At 40.2% G+C, this 19,931-nt stretch overlaps 1 protein-coding gene across 1 annotated transcript in view; it reads right to left on the bottom strand.

Annotated features, from left to right (window-relative positions):
* The window catches only part of SLF1 (SMC5-SMC6 complex localization factor 1), a 686,747-nt gene that overhangs the window by 463,889 nt on the left and 202,927 nt on the right, over positions 1 to 19,931 (bottom strand). The window contains exon 9 of the mRNA XM_053701493.1: positions 16,849 to 17,015. Within this exon, the coding sequence (XP_053557468.1) occupies positions 16,849 to 17,015 (167 nt within the window). The remainder of the gene's footprint in view (positions 1 to 16,848; positions 17,016 to 19,931) is intronic.

Raw genomic sequence — 19,931 nt, 5'->3', positions numbered from 1 at the left:
GCTTACCTGATAAATTGATTTCTTCTACGATACGAAGAGTCCACGGATTTCATCCTTACTTGTGGGATATTATCCTCCTGCTAACAGGAAGTGGAAAGAGCACCACAGCAGAGCTGTATATATAGCTCTTCCCTTCCCCTCCACCTCCAGTCATTCGACCAAAGGTTATAGGAAGAGAAAGGAAAATCTAAAAAGGTGCAGAGGTGACTGAAGTTATAAATAATAAAAATATAATCTGTCTTAAATTGACAGGGAGGGCCGTGGACTCGTCGTATCGTAGAAGAAATCAATTTATCAGGTAAGCATAAATTTCCTTTACTTCTACAAGATACGACGAGTCCACGGTTTTCATCCTTACTTGTGGGATACAATACCAAAGCAACAGGATACGGATAAAAGGGAGGGACAAGACAGAGACCTAAACGGAAGGCACCACTGCTTGAAGAACTTTTCTCCCAAAAACAGCCTCAGAAGAAGCAAAAGTATCAAATTTGGAAAAAGAATGAAGGGACGACCAAGTCGCAGCCTTACAAATCTGTTCAACAGATGCATAATTTTTAAAGGCCCATGTGGAAGCCCCAGCCCTAGAAGAATGAGCCGTAAATCTTTCAGGCGGCTGCTGTCCAGCAATCTCATATGCCAGGCGGATGATACTTCTCAGCCAAAAAGAAAGAGAGGTAGCCGTAGCTTTCTGACCCCTACGCTTTCCAGAATAAACAATGAATAATGAAGATGATTGACGAAAATCCTTAGTTGCCTGTAAGTAAAACTTTAAGGTACTGACCACATCCGGGTTATGTAACAGACGCTCCGTCTTAGAAGAAGGATTAGGACACAAGGAAGGAACAACAATTTCCTGATTAATATTCTTATTGGAAACAACCTTGGGAAGAAACCCAGGTTTAGTACGTAAAACCACCTTATCAGAATGAAAAATGAGATAAGGCGAATCACACTGTAACGCTGAAAGCTCAGAAACTCTTCGAGCAGAAGAAATAGCAACCAAAAACAGAACTTTCCAAGATAATAATTTCATATCTATGGAATGCAAAGGTTCAAACGGAACCCCTTGAAGAACTCGAAGAACTAAATTCAAACTCCAGGGAGGAGTAATTGGTCTAAATACAGGCTTAATTCTGGTTAGAGCCTGACAAAAAGACTGAACATCTGGCACATCTGCCAAACGTTTGTGAAACAAAATCGACAACGCAGAAATTTGTCCCTTTAAGGAACTAGCTGATAAGCCTTTCTCCAATCCTTCTTGGAGAAAAGACAGAATCCTAGGAATCCTAACTTTACTCCATGAGTAGCCCTTGGATTCACACCAATAAAGATATTTACGCCATATCTTATGATAGATTTTTCTAGTGACAGGCTTTCTAGCCTGTATCAAAGTACTGATAACCGAATCAGAAAATCCTTGCTTCGATAAAATCAAGCGTTCAATCTCCACGCAGTCAGATTTGGATGTTGGAAAGGACCTTGAATGAGAAGGTCCTGTCTCAAAGGAAGTTTCCATGGTGGTAGAGAGGACATGTCAACTAGATCCACATACAAAGTCCTGCGTGGCCACGCAAGCGCTATCAGGATCACAGAAGCTCTCTCCTGTTTGATTCGAGCAATCACGCGTGGAAGGAGAGGAAACGGTGGAAACACATAAGCTAGGCTGAACGACCAAGGCACTGCCAAGGCATCTAACAGTTCGGCCTGGGGATCCCTCGACCTGGATCCGTATCTTGGAAGCTTGGCATTCTGTCACGATGCCATCAGATCCAATTCCGCTTTGCCCCATCGGCAAATCAATGAGGCAAATACCTCCGGGTGAAGTTCCCACTCCCCCGGATGAAAAGTCTGTCGGCTTAGAAAATCCGCTTCCCAGTTCTCTACTCCTGGGATGTAGATTGCTGACAGATAACAAGAGTGGGCCTCCGCCCAACGGATTATCTTGGATACCTCTCTCATCGCTAAGGAACTCCTTGTTCCCCCCTGATGATTGATATAGGCCACAGTCGTGATGTTGTCCGACTGGAATCTGATGAATTTGGCCGAAGCCAACTGAGGCCAAGTCTGAAGCACATTGAATATTGCTCTCAGTTCCAGAATATTGATTGGAAGTAGAGACTCCATCTGAGTCCAAACACCCTGAGCCTTCAGGGAATTCCAGACTGCACCCCAGCCCAGAAGGCTGGCGTCCGTTGTCACTATTACCCACGAGGGTCTGCGGAAACAAGTCCCCTGGGACAGATGATCCAGCGACAAGCACCAAAGAAGAGAGCTCTGGTTTCTTGATCTAGATTTATCTGAGGAGATAAATCCACATAATCCCCATTCCACTGACCGAGCATGCACAGCTGCAGCGGTCTGAGATGAAAGCGAGCAAACGGAATGATGCCCATTGCCGCTACCATTAATCCAATTACCTCCATACACTGAGCCACTGATGGCCGAGGAATGGACTGAAGTGCTCGGCAAGTATTTAGAATCTTTGATTTTCTGACCATGGCTACCGAGTCTATCAGAGTTCCCAAGACAGGAACTCTTGTCTGTGGAACAAGTAAACTTTTCTCTATGTTCACCTTCCAACCGTGAGTTCTCAGAAAAGGCAACACTGTATCCGTGTGAGATTTTGTCAGATGATATGTTGGATCAGAATATCGTCCAGATAAGGCGCCACTGCTATGCCTTGCGGTCTGAGAACCGCCAAAAGAGACCCTAGAACCTTTGTGAAGATTCTGGGTGCTGTGGCCAACCCGAAGGGAAGAGCCACGAACTGATAATGTTTGTCCAAGAAGGCAAACCTTAGAAACTGATGATGATCCTTGTGGATAGGAATGTGAAGGTAAGCATCCTTCAAGTCCACGGTAGTCATATATTGACCCTCCTGGATCATTGGTAAAATTGTTCGTATAGTCTCCATCTTGAATGATGGAACTCTGAGAAACTTGTTTAGACACTTGAGGTCTAAGATGAGTCTGAAAGTTCCCTCTTTTTTGGGAACCACAAATAGATTTGAGTAGAACCCCTGTCCCTATTCCAATTTTGGAACTGGACAAATTACTCCCATGGTAAAAAGGTATTTTACACAGCGTAAGAACGCCTCTCTTTTTATCTGGTTTGCAGATAATCTTGAAAGATGAAATCTACCTCTTGGGAGAAAGTCTTTGAATTCCAATTGTTAACTGTGGGTCACTATTTCTAGTGCCCAGGGGTCCTGAACATCTCTTGCCCAAGCCTGGGCAAAGAAAGAGAGTCTGCCCCCTACTAGATCCAGTCCCGGATGGGGGGCTGCCCCTTCATGCTGTTTTAGAGCAGCAGCGGGCTTTTTGGATTGTTTACCTTTATTCCAGTTCTGGTTGGGTCTCCAGACTGACTTAGATTGGGTAAAATTCCCTTCCTGCTTTGTGGAAGAAGAGGAAGCGGAGGGTCCTCCTTTAAAGTTCCGAAAGGAACGAAAATTATTTTGTTTACCCCTCATCTTAACAGACTTATAATGTCAACTATCTAAAAATAAAATCCAGGGACTCCAGTAACACCCTTCTGGATAATAGGTTTACTGCTTACCCCATTCCCATACAGGGAAATAAATGCCAGCCAGTTCTGATATATATATATAGTTATAAATAACTATTTAATTAAATCATAAAAGATAAATGAATCTATGGGGACATGTATTCAAACTGCGTACTGATCATAGGCCCATATCAACTTTACTAACTACAAACAGAATGGGTCAAACAGGAAACCACACTGCTAAATAGTCAAATAGACTACTCTCTTTTAAATATGAGTATATCGCAGGAAATTAAAAAGTGACAGCTGATTCCCTCTCTCACTTGCCTTTGCCATCACCGGATGTTCAACTGAAGGATGATGTTCAAGTCATTTTACTTCTTACAAGTACTCTAGCTGCAGTAACACAATAACAAATTCAAGCTGCCTGTTTAGCATGCATAATTCAGCAATCATTATGGAGATTTCTGTTAAATAAATGGCCCAGCACTTAATTTCTAAATGACTTGATTCGCCATTGCTGACTTATTTTAGAGTGGGTGATGAACTTCTCTTACAAAATTGTTGTGCTACGGGGCACACACTAACTACTTGTGCCAAAAGAATTAGCCCCTACATTCATAACTCTTGCTCACAATACACTACTAGTGGAGGTGGCAACTAGCAACATGGGTAGTGGTTGACACCGATTCACTAACTGGCTGCTCTACAACTGGTGATGATGGTGGCAAAGGAGATAATCAATACAGGTGGAAACTGCAGGATAAAAACCCACAATGCACAGCCTCTGCAGTAGAATCTCCTCCTTCACCATCTCCTAAGGCTCATAATCAAGTTCCTCCTGGTCGAGAGTAAAAGGCTGCTGTAGAAGACATGCTAGGAGTCATAACAATATATTTTCATCCTCTTATCGAAAACTACCTATATTCCTATGTGCTGGATTAGTAAGTATATGCATATCAAATTCAATCAAAATTGACAAATACAAAATACCTTGTTATAATCATAATAAAATATAATACTTACGTGAAATATTTTGTTGTATAAAAAACAAATTATGCGGAGGCGGAGCGTAGCCATTCAAGGAAATGGCTGCACCTCAGTGAAGCTCCGTGACATTTTCCACGTCATTGGCCCCCAAATGCCTTGAAATTAGGTGAATAGCTACCTATAATTAATACAAACCCCTGGAGCAGGCTGACAGAGACTTTGGTAAGATGCACTGTTGATCGGTGCAGTTATTCAGCACATCTTCCAGCTCCGCGATCACGCCCGGTCGCCATCTTGGATTTAGGCCTGTGCCTTTCGAGCCTCCGGTGGGCAGAAATAGAAGGACGAACCAACTCACAATTGAACCTGCAGCAGGACCAAACACAGGAAAATGAAGCCGCATCTGCCGTACACTAAGATTGCAAGGTGAGTCGATAATGCGCTAAAAAGAGAGTAACAAGAAGACGCGCTAAAACTAACTTTGTAACATAAAGCCCCATAAAACAAAAGAGGTCATGCTGCACCTAATAGTGTCACAAACCTACTTTTCAAAAAACCGCACACCTAGTGCCCTTGTGCACTCCTACATCAATGGGGTATTAGTCTGGTTCTCCTGACAGTATAACAAGTCTGTATGCTGAAATAACAACCCTGGAATATGCCGTTCAAGCTATTCATAATATGCATACCACAGGGGTTAGGAAGTGCCCTTAACTAACTGAGATATAAGCATTCTATCTTGAACAAACTTCACAGAGTTGTGAAAAACATAAACTAAAGCTACAGCACTAGCAAGTTTTCTTTGGGGAGAAATAAGAGGCAAGAAATAGAAACCAGAACCTGTTATTAACGTTAAGGGGCTAACCATACAGTGTACGCATGGTGCATGGGCTACAGGCCCCCAATAACACCTAATCGAGCTACCCATTAAGACATCTCTGCCCCCTTCTTTGCATATGGCAGCTAGGAAATCTTACAGATTGGGCAGGAAACTGACGTCCTCTAAGACTCCATCTGTCAGCTCATTCTTCTCTCAACAAGACCAAGACCCATATCAGATACAAGGTGACAAACAACCCCTGAATATGACGACTCCAACCCCTACGCAGCTGCCTCAGGCCTCGCTGTACCAGTTATCTCAAATTCAAAATACTAAAGCAGCACTTCCATCCAAATTTGACATTGCAGACCTCAAATCCTTCATCAAGTCTGAAATATCCACTATACGAAAAGATATCAATGAATTAGGATCCAGAATTGAATACCTAAAAGAGGGACAAGAACACCTGGAGGCCATAGTTAGCAACAATAACCAACATTCAAGCTGCCAAGACTCTGTGATTCAAGACCTACAATTAAAAGTGGAGGATATTGACAATAGAAACAGACGCAGAAATCTAAGGGTCAGAGAATGAAATGAAAATATAGTCACATACCTACTCCAACTTTTTAAACAACTTGATCCTTCGCTGGAACTGTCCGAACGGTCTCTGGAAAGAGCTCATAGAGCCCTACGTCCAAGACCTCAACCTACGAGTCCCCCCGAGACATAATCCTGAAGTCTGCTTTTTTTTTCACACAAAGAGGCTATATGGAAGAAAGCAAGAACCCAGGGCACCATATCTTTCCAAGACCATAGCTTACAAATTTTTCTGGATTTTTGTCCGACTACAATTGAAAAACGTTGTTCCCTTAGGTTCATAACCACAGTCTTACAGGAGAATAAAATAAGATACAGATGGGGATTTCCGTTTAGCCTCCTGGTCCAAAAAGATGGCAAAAACATAATTTATGTAAGAATTTACCTGATAAATTCATTTCTTTCATATTGGCAAGAGTCCATGAGCTAGTGACGTATGGGAAATACAATCCTACCAGGAGGGGCAAAGTTTCCCAAACTTCAAAATGCCTATAAATACACCCTTCACCACACCCACAACTCAGTTTAACGAATAGCCAAGTAGTGGGGTGATAAAGAAAGGAGTAAAAAGAATCAACAAAGGAATTTGGAAATAATTGTGCTTTATACAAAAAATCATAACCACCATAAAAAAGGATGGGCCTCATGGACTCTTGCCAATATGAAAGAAATTAATTTATCAGGTAAATTCTTACATAAATTATGTTTTCTTTCATGTAATTGGCAAGAGTCCATGAGCTAGTGACGTATGGGATAGCAATACCCAAGATGTGGAACTCCACGCAAGAGCCACTAGAGAGGGAGGGATAAAAATAAAAAACAGCCATTTTCCACTGAAAAAATAATCCACAACCCAAATTATAAATTTATTCTTTAATGACAAGAAAAACTTGAAACATCAGCAGAAGAATCAAACTGAAACAGCTGCCTGAAGAACTTTTCTACCAAAAAACTCAAAACGGTAGAATTTAGTAAATGAACCAGGTTGCCGCTTTGCAAATCTGATCAACTGAAGCTTCATTCTTAAAAGCCCACGAAGTGGAGACTGATCTAGTAGAATGAGCTGTAATTCTCTGAGGCGGGGCTTGACCCGACTCCAAATAAGCTTGATGAATCAAAAGCTTTAACCAAGAAGCCAATGAAATAGCAGAAGCCTTCTGACCTTTCCTAGGACCAGAAAATATAACAAATAGACTAGAAGTCTTCCTGAAATCTTTAGCAGCTTCAACATAATATTTCAAAGCTCTCACCACATCCAAAGAATGTAAGGATCTTTCCAAAGAATTCTTAGGATTAGGACACAAGGAAGGGACAACAATTTCTCTACTAATGTTGTTAGAATTCACAACCTTAGGTAAAAATTTAAATGAAGTCCGCAAAACCGCCTTATCCTGATGAAAAATCAGAAAAGGAGATTCACAAGAAAGAGCAGATAGCTCAGAAACTCTTCTAGCAGAAGAGATAGCCAAAAGGAACAACACTTTCCAAGAAAGTAGTTTAATGTCCAAAGAATGCATAGGCTCAAATGGAGGAGCCTGTAATGCCTTCAAAACCAAATTAAGACTCCAAGGAGGAGAAATTGATTTAATGACGGGCTTAATACGAACTAAAGCCGGTACAAAACAGTGAATATCAGGAAGTTTAGCAATCTTTCTGTGAAATAAAACAGAAAGAGCAGAGATTTGTCCCTTCAAGGAACTTGCAGACAAACCCTTATCCAAACCATCTTGAAGAAACTGTAAAATTCTAGGGATTCTAAAAGAATGCCAAGAGAATTTATGAGAAGAACACCATGAAATGTAGGTCTTCCAAACTCGATAAAAATCTTTCTAGAGACAGATTTACGAGCTTGTAACATAGTATTAATCACTGAGTCAGAGAAACCTCTATGACTTAGTACTAAGCGTTCAATTTCCATACCTTCAAATTTAATGATTTGAGATCCTGATGGAAAAACGGACCTTGAGACAGTAGGTCCGCCTTAACAGAAGTGGACAAGGTTGGCAACTGGACATCCGAACAAGATCCGCATATCAAATCCTGTGTGGCCATGCTGGAGCCACCATCAACACAAACGATTGTTCCATGATGATTTTGGAGATCACTCTTGGAAGAAGAACTAGAGGCGGGAAAATGTAAGCAGGATGATAACACCAAGGGAAGTGTCAGCGCATCCACTGCTTCCGCCTGAACATCTCTGGACCTGGACAGGTATCTGGGAAGTTTCCTGTTTAGATGAGAGGCCATCAGATCTATCTCTGGAAGACCCCACATCTGAACAATCTGAGAAAACACATCTGGATGGAGGGACCACTTCCCTGGATGTAAAGCCTGACGGCTGAGATAATCCGCCTCCCAATTGTCTACACCTGGGATATGCACTTCAGAGATTAGACAGGAGCTGGATTCCACCCAAGCAAGTATCCAAAATACTTCTTTCATAGCTTGGGAACTGTGAGTCCCACCCTGATGATTGACATATGCCACAGTTATGATATTGTCTGTCTGAAAGCAAATGAACGGTTCTCTCTTCAACAGAGGCCAAAACTGAAGAGCTTGCACGGAGTTCTAAAATATTGATTGGTAATCTCGCCTATTGAGATTTCCAAACCCCTTGCGCTGTCAGAGATCCCCAAACAGCTCCCCAACCTGAAAGACTTGCATCTGTAGTGATCACAGTCCAGGTTGGCCGAACAAAGGAAGCCCCTTGAACTAAACGCTGTTGATTTAACCACCACGTCAGAGAGTGTTGAAAATTGGGATTTAAGGATATTAACTGTGATATATTTGTATAATCCCTGCACCATTGATTCAGCATACAAAGCTGGAGAGGTCTCCTGTGAAAACGAGCAAAAGGAATCGTGTCCGATGCTGCAGTCATGAGGCCTAAAACTTCCATGCACATAGCCACTGAAGGGAATGACTGAGACTGAAGGTGCCGACAGGCTGCAACCAATTTCAAACGTCTCTTGTCTGTTAGAGACAGAGTCATGGACACTGAATCTATCTGGAAGCCTAAAAAGGTGACCCTTGTCTGAGGAATCAAGAAACTTTTTGGTAAATTGATCCTCCAACCATGTCTTGAAGAAACAACACTAGTTGATTCGTGTGAGATTCTGCAGAACGTAAAGAGTGATCTAGTACCAAGATATCGTCCAAATAAGGAAACACTGCAATACCCTGCTCTCTGATTACAGAGAGTAGGGCACCTAGAACCTTTGAAAAGATTATTGGAGCTGTTGCTAGGCCAAATGGAAGAGCAACAAATTGTTAATGCTTGTCTAGAAAAGAGAATCTCAGGAACTGATAATGTTCTGGATGAATCGGAATATGAAGGTATGCATCCTGCAAGTCTATTGTAGACATATAATGTCCTTGCTGAACAAAAGGCAGAATAGTCCTTATAGTCACCATCTTGAAAGTTGGTACTTTTACATAACGATTCAAAATTTTCAGATCCAGAACTGGTCTGAATGAATTTTCCTTCTTTGGGACAATGAATAGATTTGAATAAAACCCCAGACCTTGTTCCTGAAAAGGAACTGGCATGATTACCCCTGAAGACTCCAGGTCTGAAACACACTTCAGGAAAGCCAGAGCTTTTACTGGATTTGCTGGGATACGTGAGAGAAAAAATCTTCTCACAGGAGGTCTTACTCTGACTCCTATTCAATACCCTTGAGAGACAATGCTCTGAATCCATTGATTTTGGACAGAATTTATCTAAATATACCATAAAAAACCCTAATCTGCCCCCTAGCAGCTGAGCTGGAATGAGGGCCGCACCTTCATGCGGACTTAGGGGCTGACTTTGTTTTTTTAAAAGGCTTGGATTTATTCCAATTTGAGGAAGGCTTCCAATTGGAAACAGATTCTTTGGGGGAAGGATTAGATTTTTGTTCCTTATTTTGAAGAAAGGAACGAAAACGGTTAGAAGCCTTAGATTTACCCTTAGGTTTTTATCCTGAGGCAGAAAAACTCCCTTTCCCCCAGTAACAGTTCAAATAACAGAATCCAACTGAGAACCAAATAAATTATTACCTTGGAAAGAAAGAGATAATAATCTAGACTTAGATGTCATATCAGCATTCCAAGATTTAAGCCACAAAGCTCTTCTAGCTAAAATACATGGATCTAACATCAATTTTGATAATATCAAAAATGGCATCACAAATAAAATGATTAGCATGTTGCAGTAAGCGAACAATGCTAGATATGTCAGAATCCAATTCTTGTTGCGCTAAATTCTCCAACCAAAGAGTTGATGCAGCCGCAACATCAGTCAAAGAAATTGCAGGCCTAAGAAGATGACCTGAATATAAATAGGCTTTCCTTAGATAAGATTCAAGTTTCCTATCTAAAGGGTCTTTAAAAGAAGTACTATCTTTCATAGGAATAGTGGTACGTTTAGCAAGAGTAGAAATATCCCCATCAACTTTGGGGATCTTTTCCCAAAACTCTATAGAAATTGCTGGTAAAGGATACAATTTTTTAAACCTTGAAGAAGGAATAAAAGGAGTACCTGGCTTATTCCATTCCTTAGAAATCAAATCAGAAATAGCATCAGGAATATGAAAAACCTCTGGAGTAACCACAGGTTTAAAAACAGCATTTAAATGTTTACTAGTCTTAACGTCAAGAGGACTGACTTCCTCAATATCCAAAGTAATTAACACTTCTTTTAATAAAGAACAAATATACTCTATTTTAAATAAATAAGTAGATTTGTCAGTGTCAATATCTTAGGAAGGATCTTCTGAATCAGATAGATCCTCATCAGAGGAGGATAAATCATTATGTTGTCGGTCATTTCAAATTTCATCAACTTTATGAGAAGTTTTAAAAGACCTTTTATGTTTATTAGAAGGTGGAAATGCAGACAAAGCCTTCTGAATAGAATCAGTAACAAATTCTTTAAAATTCATAGGTATATCATGTACATTAGAAGTTGAAGGAACTGCAACCGGCAATGTACTATTACTGATGGACACATTATCTGCATGTAAAAGTTTATAATGACAACTATTACAAATGACATTCGGAGATTTAATTTCCACAATCTTACAACAAATGCACTTAGCTTTGGTTGACCCAATGTCAGGCAGCAAAGTTCCAACAGATACTTCTGAGACAGGATCAGATTGAGACATCTTGCAAAATGTAAAAGAAAAAACAACATATAAAGCAAAATTATCAATTTCCTTATATGACAGTTTCAGGAATGGGAAAAAAAATGCAAATAGCATAGCCCTCTGATATAGAAAAAAGGCAAGAGGTAAACATCAATGGGGTAATAAATTAATGAAAATATTTGGCGCCAAGTATGACGCACAACGTAACTGAAATTTTTTTGGCGCCAACAATATCCGGAAATGACACACTTGCGTCACTAACAACGTAACCCTGTGTAAGGACTCGGCGTCAACTACGACGCCGGAAATGACAAACTTGCGTCAACGGACGTACTTTCGCACCAAAAAATTCTCGAGCCAAGAATGACGCAATAAAGTCTAGCATTTGGCGCACCCGCGGGCCTAGTTCTGCTTGCAATTTGCAAGAAAAATGTAGTCAATCTAAAAAAAAGACTAAACCCCAGGTAAGAAAAAATATTTCTTAATATGTTTATTTTCCCCAAATATGAAACAGACAGTCTGCTCAAGGAAATACATGAACCTGACTCATGGCAAATATAAGTACAATACATATATTTAGAACTTTATATAAATGCATAAAGTGCCAAACCATAGCTGGGGTGTCTTAAGTAATAAAAAACATACTTTCCGAAATACACCCATCCACATATAACAGATAGCCAAACCAGTACTGAAACAGTTATCAGTAGAGGTAATGGTATATGAGAGTATATCGTCGATCTGAAAAGGGAGGTAGGAGATGAATCTCTACGACCGATAACAGAGAACCTATGAAATAGCTCTCCCGTGAGGAAAACCATTGCATTCAATAGGTGATACTCCCTTCACATCCCTCTGACATTCGCTGTACTCTGAGAGGAATCGAGCTTCAAAATGCTGAGAAGCGCAAGTCAACGTAGAAATCTTAAGCACAAACTTACTTCACCACCTCCATAGGAGGCAAAGTTTGTAAAACTGAATTGTGGGTGTGGTGAGGGGTGTATTTATAGGCACATTGAGGTTTGGGAAACTTTGCCCCTCCTGGTAGGATTGTATATCCCATACGTCACTAGCTCATGGACTCTTGCCAATTACATGAAAGAAACTTTAATTTATAAAAACCCAGAAGATCTCTAAAAGCCTTGGCCTAACATTTCAGCAACCACAGCCTCAGACAGCCAGCACGTGGCTCTGCTTCAAGAGACATTGCAAATCAACACAACTCTCAATGGACTCTAGTTTCAAGAAAAAAAAGAGCTGAAGATCCTCTACTTTCATGAAGTGTCATCAATTTTGTTTAGTGATGGACTGTACCTGAGATGACACTTTCCAGATGCATAACCATCTGAATAAAGGTTGTATGTATAAGACTTAAGTTCACAATTCTGAATGATAATGTAGAAATATTTCATATGTTCACAATACCCATGCTCTTAATAAATAGAGTTGGGGACTTGGTTTTAGGCTATCCCTACTGGGAATACTTAGCATAACATACACAAGCAATGATAACACAAAACGAAAGTGTGTATAAAATTGCTAAAGGTTATTAATTTAATTTATTTATGACCCTGAGACCCCGGGATTACCTGGGCTCACGGGGTATGGGTTTTATGTTTGGGTTATAGTATAGTTACTGTTGATGGTTTGACATTGTTATTGAATGAATGTACCTTCGCGGGGAGCCCGCTCTACCAATATAAACTTTATGAACAGCTATATCAATCTGCGTTTGGTGGGCGGGAGCTGGGTGGGGAGGTCAGGCCAACACAGCATAGCAACTGGAGCAATATGACCTGTGGGTTTCTCGCTAGAAGACGGTTAGCACGTCTTTCCCTTTTATACACAGGTATGGGTTTGGGTAGGCAGCTACCCTACGTTAAGAATATTAGAGTTTGTGCACATATTATATTTCTTATTCTGTTCACCATTGAATATGTTTAAATGGGCAATGACGAGGAAAACACTTCCTCGCCGAAGTCACTTTTGACAATCCTAATGTTTTTATTACATGTAAAATGTTATATATCTGTTCTTTTTCCTCTTGCTGCTAAATTTGTTCACATACACTACACCATAAACAATAATACAACACTATATTATAGTTGTCATGTACTCATTAGACCTGCACATAACCCCTATCATTTTATTTCTTAATGGCTAAAACACAACACCCCACAAAACCGTTAGACACCCTCCGGATTCAAACAATTAATGTCAAAGGCCTTAACATCCCATCTAAAAGATCCCAGGCACTTAGAGACTTTGACAGAAACAAAACGGACTTGGTTTTTGTCCAAGAAACTCATTTTATTAAAAGCAGAGAACCACTGACTTTTAAATTTGGCACATGCTATTATGCATCACACCCTAAATCTAAGAGACACAGAGTTGGGATCCTAATTAAGAAAAACATACCATTCGCAGCAATTAAAATAATTAGAGACAGGGAGGGAAGATACATTATATTAATAGGTTTACTCTATGGACGCTCAGTCACTCTGGTATCTTTATATACCCCGGATGTTAAACAATCACATTTTATTAAAACGGTGACTGACCTTATTCTAGAACACCAAAAAGGAATATTGATAATGTGTGGAGACTTGAATTTACCATTAAACCCTATGCTGGATTGCTCGAACACAAGTATCACAAATTACCCGCACTAACAATTATCTTAAAAAACTATTGACTAGATTACGAGTTTTTGTGGGTAAGGCTTGCAGGACTAACGCACAATTTCTGCTCACCGCTCACCTACAAACAACGCTGGTATTACAGGTTTTTTTAAACCCGGCGTTAGCCGCAAATAAGTGATTGGAGAGTAAAATTTAGCTCCGCATCTCACCTCAATACCAGCGCTGCTTACGGTAGCGGTGAGCAGGTAAAACGTGCTCGTGCACAATTTCCCCATAGGAATCAATGGGGCTGATTCGGCTGAAAAAAGTTTAACACCTGCAAAAAAGCAGCGTTCAGCTCCTAACGCAGCCCCATTGATTCATATGGGAAATGTCTACACCTAACACCCTAACATGAACCCTGAGTCTAAACACCCCTAATCTTACACTTATTAACCCCTAATCTGTCGCCCCCGACATCGCCGCCACCTGCATTATATTATTAACCCCTAATCTGCCGCTCCGGACACCGCCGCCACCTACATTATACTTATGAACACCTAATCTGCTGCCCCCAACACCTACATTATAGTTATTAACCCCTATTTTGCCGCCCCCAATGTCGTCGCAACCTACCTACAATTATTAACCCATAATCTGCCGCCCCTAAACCTAAGTCTAACCCTAACCCTAACTAAAATATAATTTAAATAAATCTAAATAAAAATACTATTCTTAAATACTATTCCTATTTAAAACTAAATACTTACCTATAAAATAAACCATAAGCTAGCTACAATATAACTAATAGTTACATTGTATCTATCTTAGGGTTTATTTTTATTTTACAGGAAACTTTGTATTTATTTTAACTAGGTAGAATAGTTATTAAATAGTTATTAACTATTTAATAACTACCTAGCTAAAATAAATACAAATATATCTGTAAAATAAATCCTAACCTAAGTTACAATTACACCTAACACTACACTATCATTAAATAAATTACCTAAATTAACTACAATTAATTACAATTAAATTAAATAAACTAAATTACGAAGAAAAAAAACACACTAAATTACATAAAAAAATAAAATAATTAAAAAAATGTAAAACTAATTACACCTAATCTAATCCCCTAATAAAATAAAAAAGCCCCCCAAAATAATAAAAATCCCTACCCTATACTAAATTACAAATAGCCCTTAAAAGGGCTTTTTGCAGGGCATTGCCCCAAAGTAATCAGCTCTTTTACCTGTAAAAAAAAGAAGACAATACCCCCCCCCAACATTACAACCCACCACCCACACACCCAACCCTACTCTAAAACCCATCCAATCCCCCCTTAATAAAACCTAACACTAACCCCCTGAAGATCACCCTACCTTGAGACGTCTTCACCCAACCGGGCAGAAGTGGTCCTCCAGAGGGTCCGAAGTTTTCATCCTATCTAGGCAGAAGAGGTCCTCCAGACAGGCAGAAGTCTTCATCCAGGCGGCATCTTCTATCTTCATCCATCCGGAGCGGGTCCATCTTCAAGACATCCGATGCAGAGCATCCTCTTCCTTCCGATGACTAACACCAAATGACGGTACCTTTAAGTGAAGTGACGTCATCCAAGATGGCGTCCCTTCAATTCCGATTGGCTGATAGAATTCTATCAGCCAATCGGAATTAAGGTAGAAAAAATCCTATTGGCTGATCCAATCAGCCAATAGGATTGAGCTCGCATTCTATTGGCTGGGTTAATATATTTAAGCACTTTAGTTAAGAGTTTTATGTTACGGCGTTAGCCAATAAAACTCTTAACTACTGACTTTTAAATGCGGTAGGAGTCTTGACAGGAGAGGGTCTACCGCTCACTTTTTCCAAGACTCGTAACACCAGCGTTAGGCAAATCCCATTAAAAAGATAGGATACGCAATTGACGTAAGTGGATTTGCGGTATGCTCGAGTCGCGGAAAAAAAAGTGAGTGGTGAGCCTGTACCTGCCAGACTCGTAATACCAGCGGGCGTTAAAAAGCAGCGTTGGGACCTCTCAACGCTGCTTTTTAAGGTTAACACAAAACTCGTGATCTAGGTGTATGTGTGCATGATCTTTGGAGGGTTTCTAACCCTGAGAAAAGTGATTACACGTTTTACTCATATCCCCATAAACTTTATACTAGAATTGACTATTCACAGATGTAACAGGTTGGTCGTTGTTCAACTCTTCACAAATTGCCCCGCTGACTTGTTCAGATCATGCATCAGTGATAGGTACACTAACTTGGCCAACTAAACCAATACAAGACTTTATATGGAGACTGGAGGACTATCTCCTATCGGACCTATCGGTGGGGCAACAAATCTCACAGTCAATCACTGAATATTTTGTTAACAACACACCTCCTGATGTTTCTCAATTTGATATCTGGGAGGCCCATAAATGTGTGATAAAGCATCCACATTAAAAAAGAAACGTATATACTTAACATCACTACTGACCAACTTAAACGTTCACAAGCAAACTCTGTTTGTGAATGATATGTATTGCCCTGTATCAAAAATATTAACTGTCTTGAATAATTCTAAAACCTGTGATGTTAAGTTCAGAAGAAAAAACCTTCTGTGCTGTCTTGACATTGTGTAATCTCCATTGCCAAGGAGGGGAAATACTCTTGGTCAATCACAGGAACAGATGAAATGTGTTAAAAAACAAGATCTCTATTCATATTATTTTTTAATCAACATTTGATCATGCTTAAAACTATGCACATAAAAAAGATAAAATCCTTATTTTAAAATAAGTGTACAAATGCTTTGGAATCTATTTATTAAAATCATATAGACTTTTGACAACAAGGGTTATTTTTACTTCAGGGCTGTCAATCTTCTGGTTTGGCAAGGCCAGTACTCAAAACTATGCATCGTCCGAACCTGAAATATAACTAACTACTGCATAAAATTGAACCAACAATAACTATTAATCAATCTAAAAAAATTACTACAACTCCAAATTGAAATTACATTTAAAAATGTCAGGTTATGGTAAAATACACCGATACAACTTAAACTGTGATATAAAATTACAGAGGGTACAGGACTGAAACTGCTATGTCACAGAATCATTAAGATATAAACTGTTAAAACAATAGCAAAGCATTATTTTAGAAAGACATACCTTTTCACTTACCTAATTAGCATTTCAATAAAAGACCATGAGCCTTTATTACAAATGGGACACTGAAGAAAATCAAGGTAATATTGCAACATGTGTGGAGATTCCCATGGAGGATGATTTTTCAGTAATGAATATAATATATCAAAAAAACGTCCAAAGCAGTTTTTTACGACATTCCCCTATGCAAGGCAAAATAAAACATAAAAGGAAAAAAAATATTAAGAGTTAAACTGATGCAGTCAACAAGTATACAATATTACATTATATATCAAATTCAGGGCTAGATTATGAGTGGAGCGCTATTTTGCACTCTATTACATATTAAAAGAAAAAATTTAAAGCGCGATCAATAACCCAAAGTGTGCAAAAAGTGGAACTTTGAATATTGTGACTGTGTTAACGTATTCTCCCATAGACTTCAATGGAGTGCGCTAACACCCATACTCGCAAGCTAACCCAACCGCGTTTATTCAAGTGTATTAAACCCGACCTGAAACATGAATATTTCACATTCCAATATTCATCACATTTATTCTATATACACACAGGTGGCCCTCATTTTGCGCCGTTTCAGAATAACACACTTTTTTTCAGTCATGTGACTGCTATTGAAAAACACTGAGAAGCAGTGCATTGATTAAAAAAAGGGCAGGCAAGTAGGTGAAGCTGTCCACTTGTGTTGCAGCAAAGATATGCAAGCCAAGCAGGCTGAAATTAATCAGTGTAACCAGACCCGAGCTATCAGGCAGCTTTTAAAGGAACAAGATCTAGCAGCCACTTCCCTTGTATCTTCCTGCTCAGCTGCTTGAAGGTCAGGGTGCCTATAAATCAGTCCAGACTGGAATGCCTAGAATAGCTGCAGACCCTATAGTATCTAACATGCTAAAAATGCAGAAAACTGTTTGCAGAAAAATGCAGGTAAAAAAATGTTTTTGTTCATTATACTTCATTTGATGATACATTCTGTGTTGTGTGATTATTTTATTGGGTTTATAATGCTGTTTATGTAATGCTCGTGGGATATTCCACTATCAGACCAAACTTGGCCAGTAGTCTTCTTATCCCGGCATCAAGCTGGAATGATAGGGAATATCCCAGAGCAGAGAAAGTTCGCAAAATGAGGTAAATAGTACTCACACTATGCAGGGTAGTCTTTTGCAGTAGCAGGTAGGAATCAGCGGTTAGGCAATTCAAGGGTAAACCACTTGAAGGACTGAAACAGACAGGATAGTCTCTGACGGCAATAGGTAGGGAATCCATTGGTAAGGCAGTTCAAGGGTAAACCAATAGAATGGTCAGGCAGGTAACCCAGGAGCCCATGATGTAGCCTGATGAAACAGCTGGTATTGCAAGCTGAGAAACACGTTGTTATGCTATCAACACTGTGTACAAAATAAAGATTGTACTTTTAACTATTCGTGCTCCTTTGTGTATTCAACGAATCTGATACCTGTTGACCTTTGGCCTTCTGGTTTTTCTGACTGGATAGCCCCGGTACCTGCTCTGTTGGGACGTGCATTAAGCTGCCGCTGTGTCCTACGGGCGACTGTGAAGGTCCCGTGCCGTCTGGTCTGGCACTCCGGTTGTGCCGCAACATCTGGTGAGAGGCCAATCTATAGAGATTTTGGGTATCCTGCTGGTATTTCTGTGCAAGACTGTACTACTCTATGTGGCGCCTCTAGATTTCCTGAGCTCCAATATCAGAGGCGTTAACCTCTAAAGTGAACTGCATGTCAGGATCAGGATGGCGGAGCACAGGAGCAGAACAAAAGGCCTTTTTTTTTTTTAGGTGAGAGAAAACATCCACGGCTTCGGGAGGCCAGTTTTTGCAGTCTCTGTTCCGTTTAGTTAACTCAGTGAGGGGAGCAACTATTTGGGAGAAGTTTTTTTATAAACGTGCGGTAATAATTAGAGAACCCCAAGAATCTCTGTAGTTCCTTTAATGTGGTGGGTTGAGGCCATTCCAGGACTGCGGTGAGCTTAGAAGGATCCATGGCAAAACCCTTCTTCGAGATAACATAGCCAAGGAACTGGATCTGAACTTTGTCAAATTCACATTTCTCCAGTTTGGCTACCAGGGAATTGTCTCTGAGGCGAAGAAGTACCTGTCTCACATGTTCATGATGATCCTTAAGGGTGGAGGAGAAAATAAGGATGTCATCCAGATTGACGATGACAGTGCGATTGAGCAGGTCACGGAAGACATTGTTGACAAATGCCTGGAAGACAGCAGGGGCATTACACAGCCGAAAGGTATTACAAGGTATTCGTAATGCCCTGACCTTGTGTTGAAGGCAGTCTTCCATTCATGCCCTGGTAATATACGAACAAGATATGTCCCACGTACATCCAACTTAGTGAAGTAGCGAGCATTCTGGAGCGAATTATAAAGTTCAGTGATTAACAGAAAAGGATAGCGATTCTTGATAGTGATGTTGTTAAGGGCCCTGTAGTCGATACAGGGTCAGAGCCCACCATCCTTCTTACTGATAAAAAAGAAGCCAGCCCCGGCAGGAGAAGAGGAAGGGCGAATAAAACCTTTAGCTAGGTTCCCTTGAATATACTCCTCCACGGCCTTGGTCATCCCTTTAGGAAGTTGGTCTCCAGAAAAGAGGTCAATCTTGCAGTCGTAAGGACGGTGGGGTGTCAGCACATCAGCTGCTTTCTTTTCAAACACATCAGTAAAACCCACGTAAATTGAGGGAAGGCTTGAAGGGGTCTGTAGGCTGGCAATGGGGATGTGGCGTAATAAAGTAACTTTAGTCAGACAGGAGTGGAAGCAGGATGTATCCCAGGAGGCCAACTGTTCCTCAGTCCAGTCGAACTGTAGATTGTGTATACGGAGTCAAGAAAGACCAAGGATTACTGGTTGTGCTAGAGAATGAATTACATTGAACTGCAACTGTTCAGTATGAAAGACTCCCACAGTCATGGTTAGGGGTTCTGATTCAAAATGTATTAAACCTGATCCAAGGGGAGTGCCATCCAGAGCAGTTATTTTAAGACAGTGTTTTTTCTGCAGAAGAGCTAACCCTGCCTGAATCATGAAACGGTGATCCAAAAAAATTCCAGCTGCCCCTGAATCAATAAAGGCC

This window comes from Bombina bombina, chromosome 2 (assembly GCF_027579735.1).
Source record: "Bombina bombina isolate aBomBom1 chromosome 2, aBomBom1.pri, whole genome shotgun sequence".
Lineage (NCBI taxonomy): Eukaryota > Metazoa > Chordata > Amphibia > Anura > Bombinatoridae > Bombina > Bombina bombina.
This window is presented reverse-complemented; position numbering and strand designations above follow the sequence as displayed.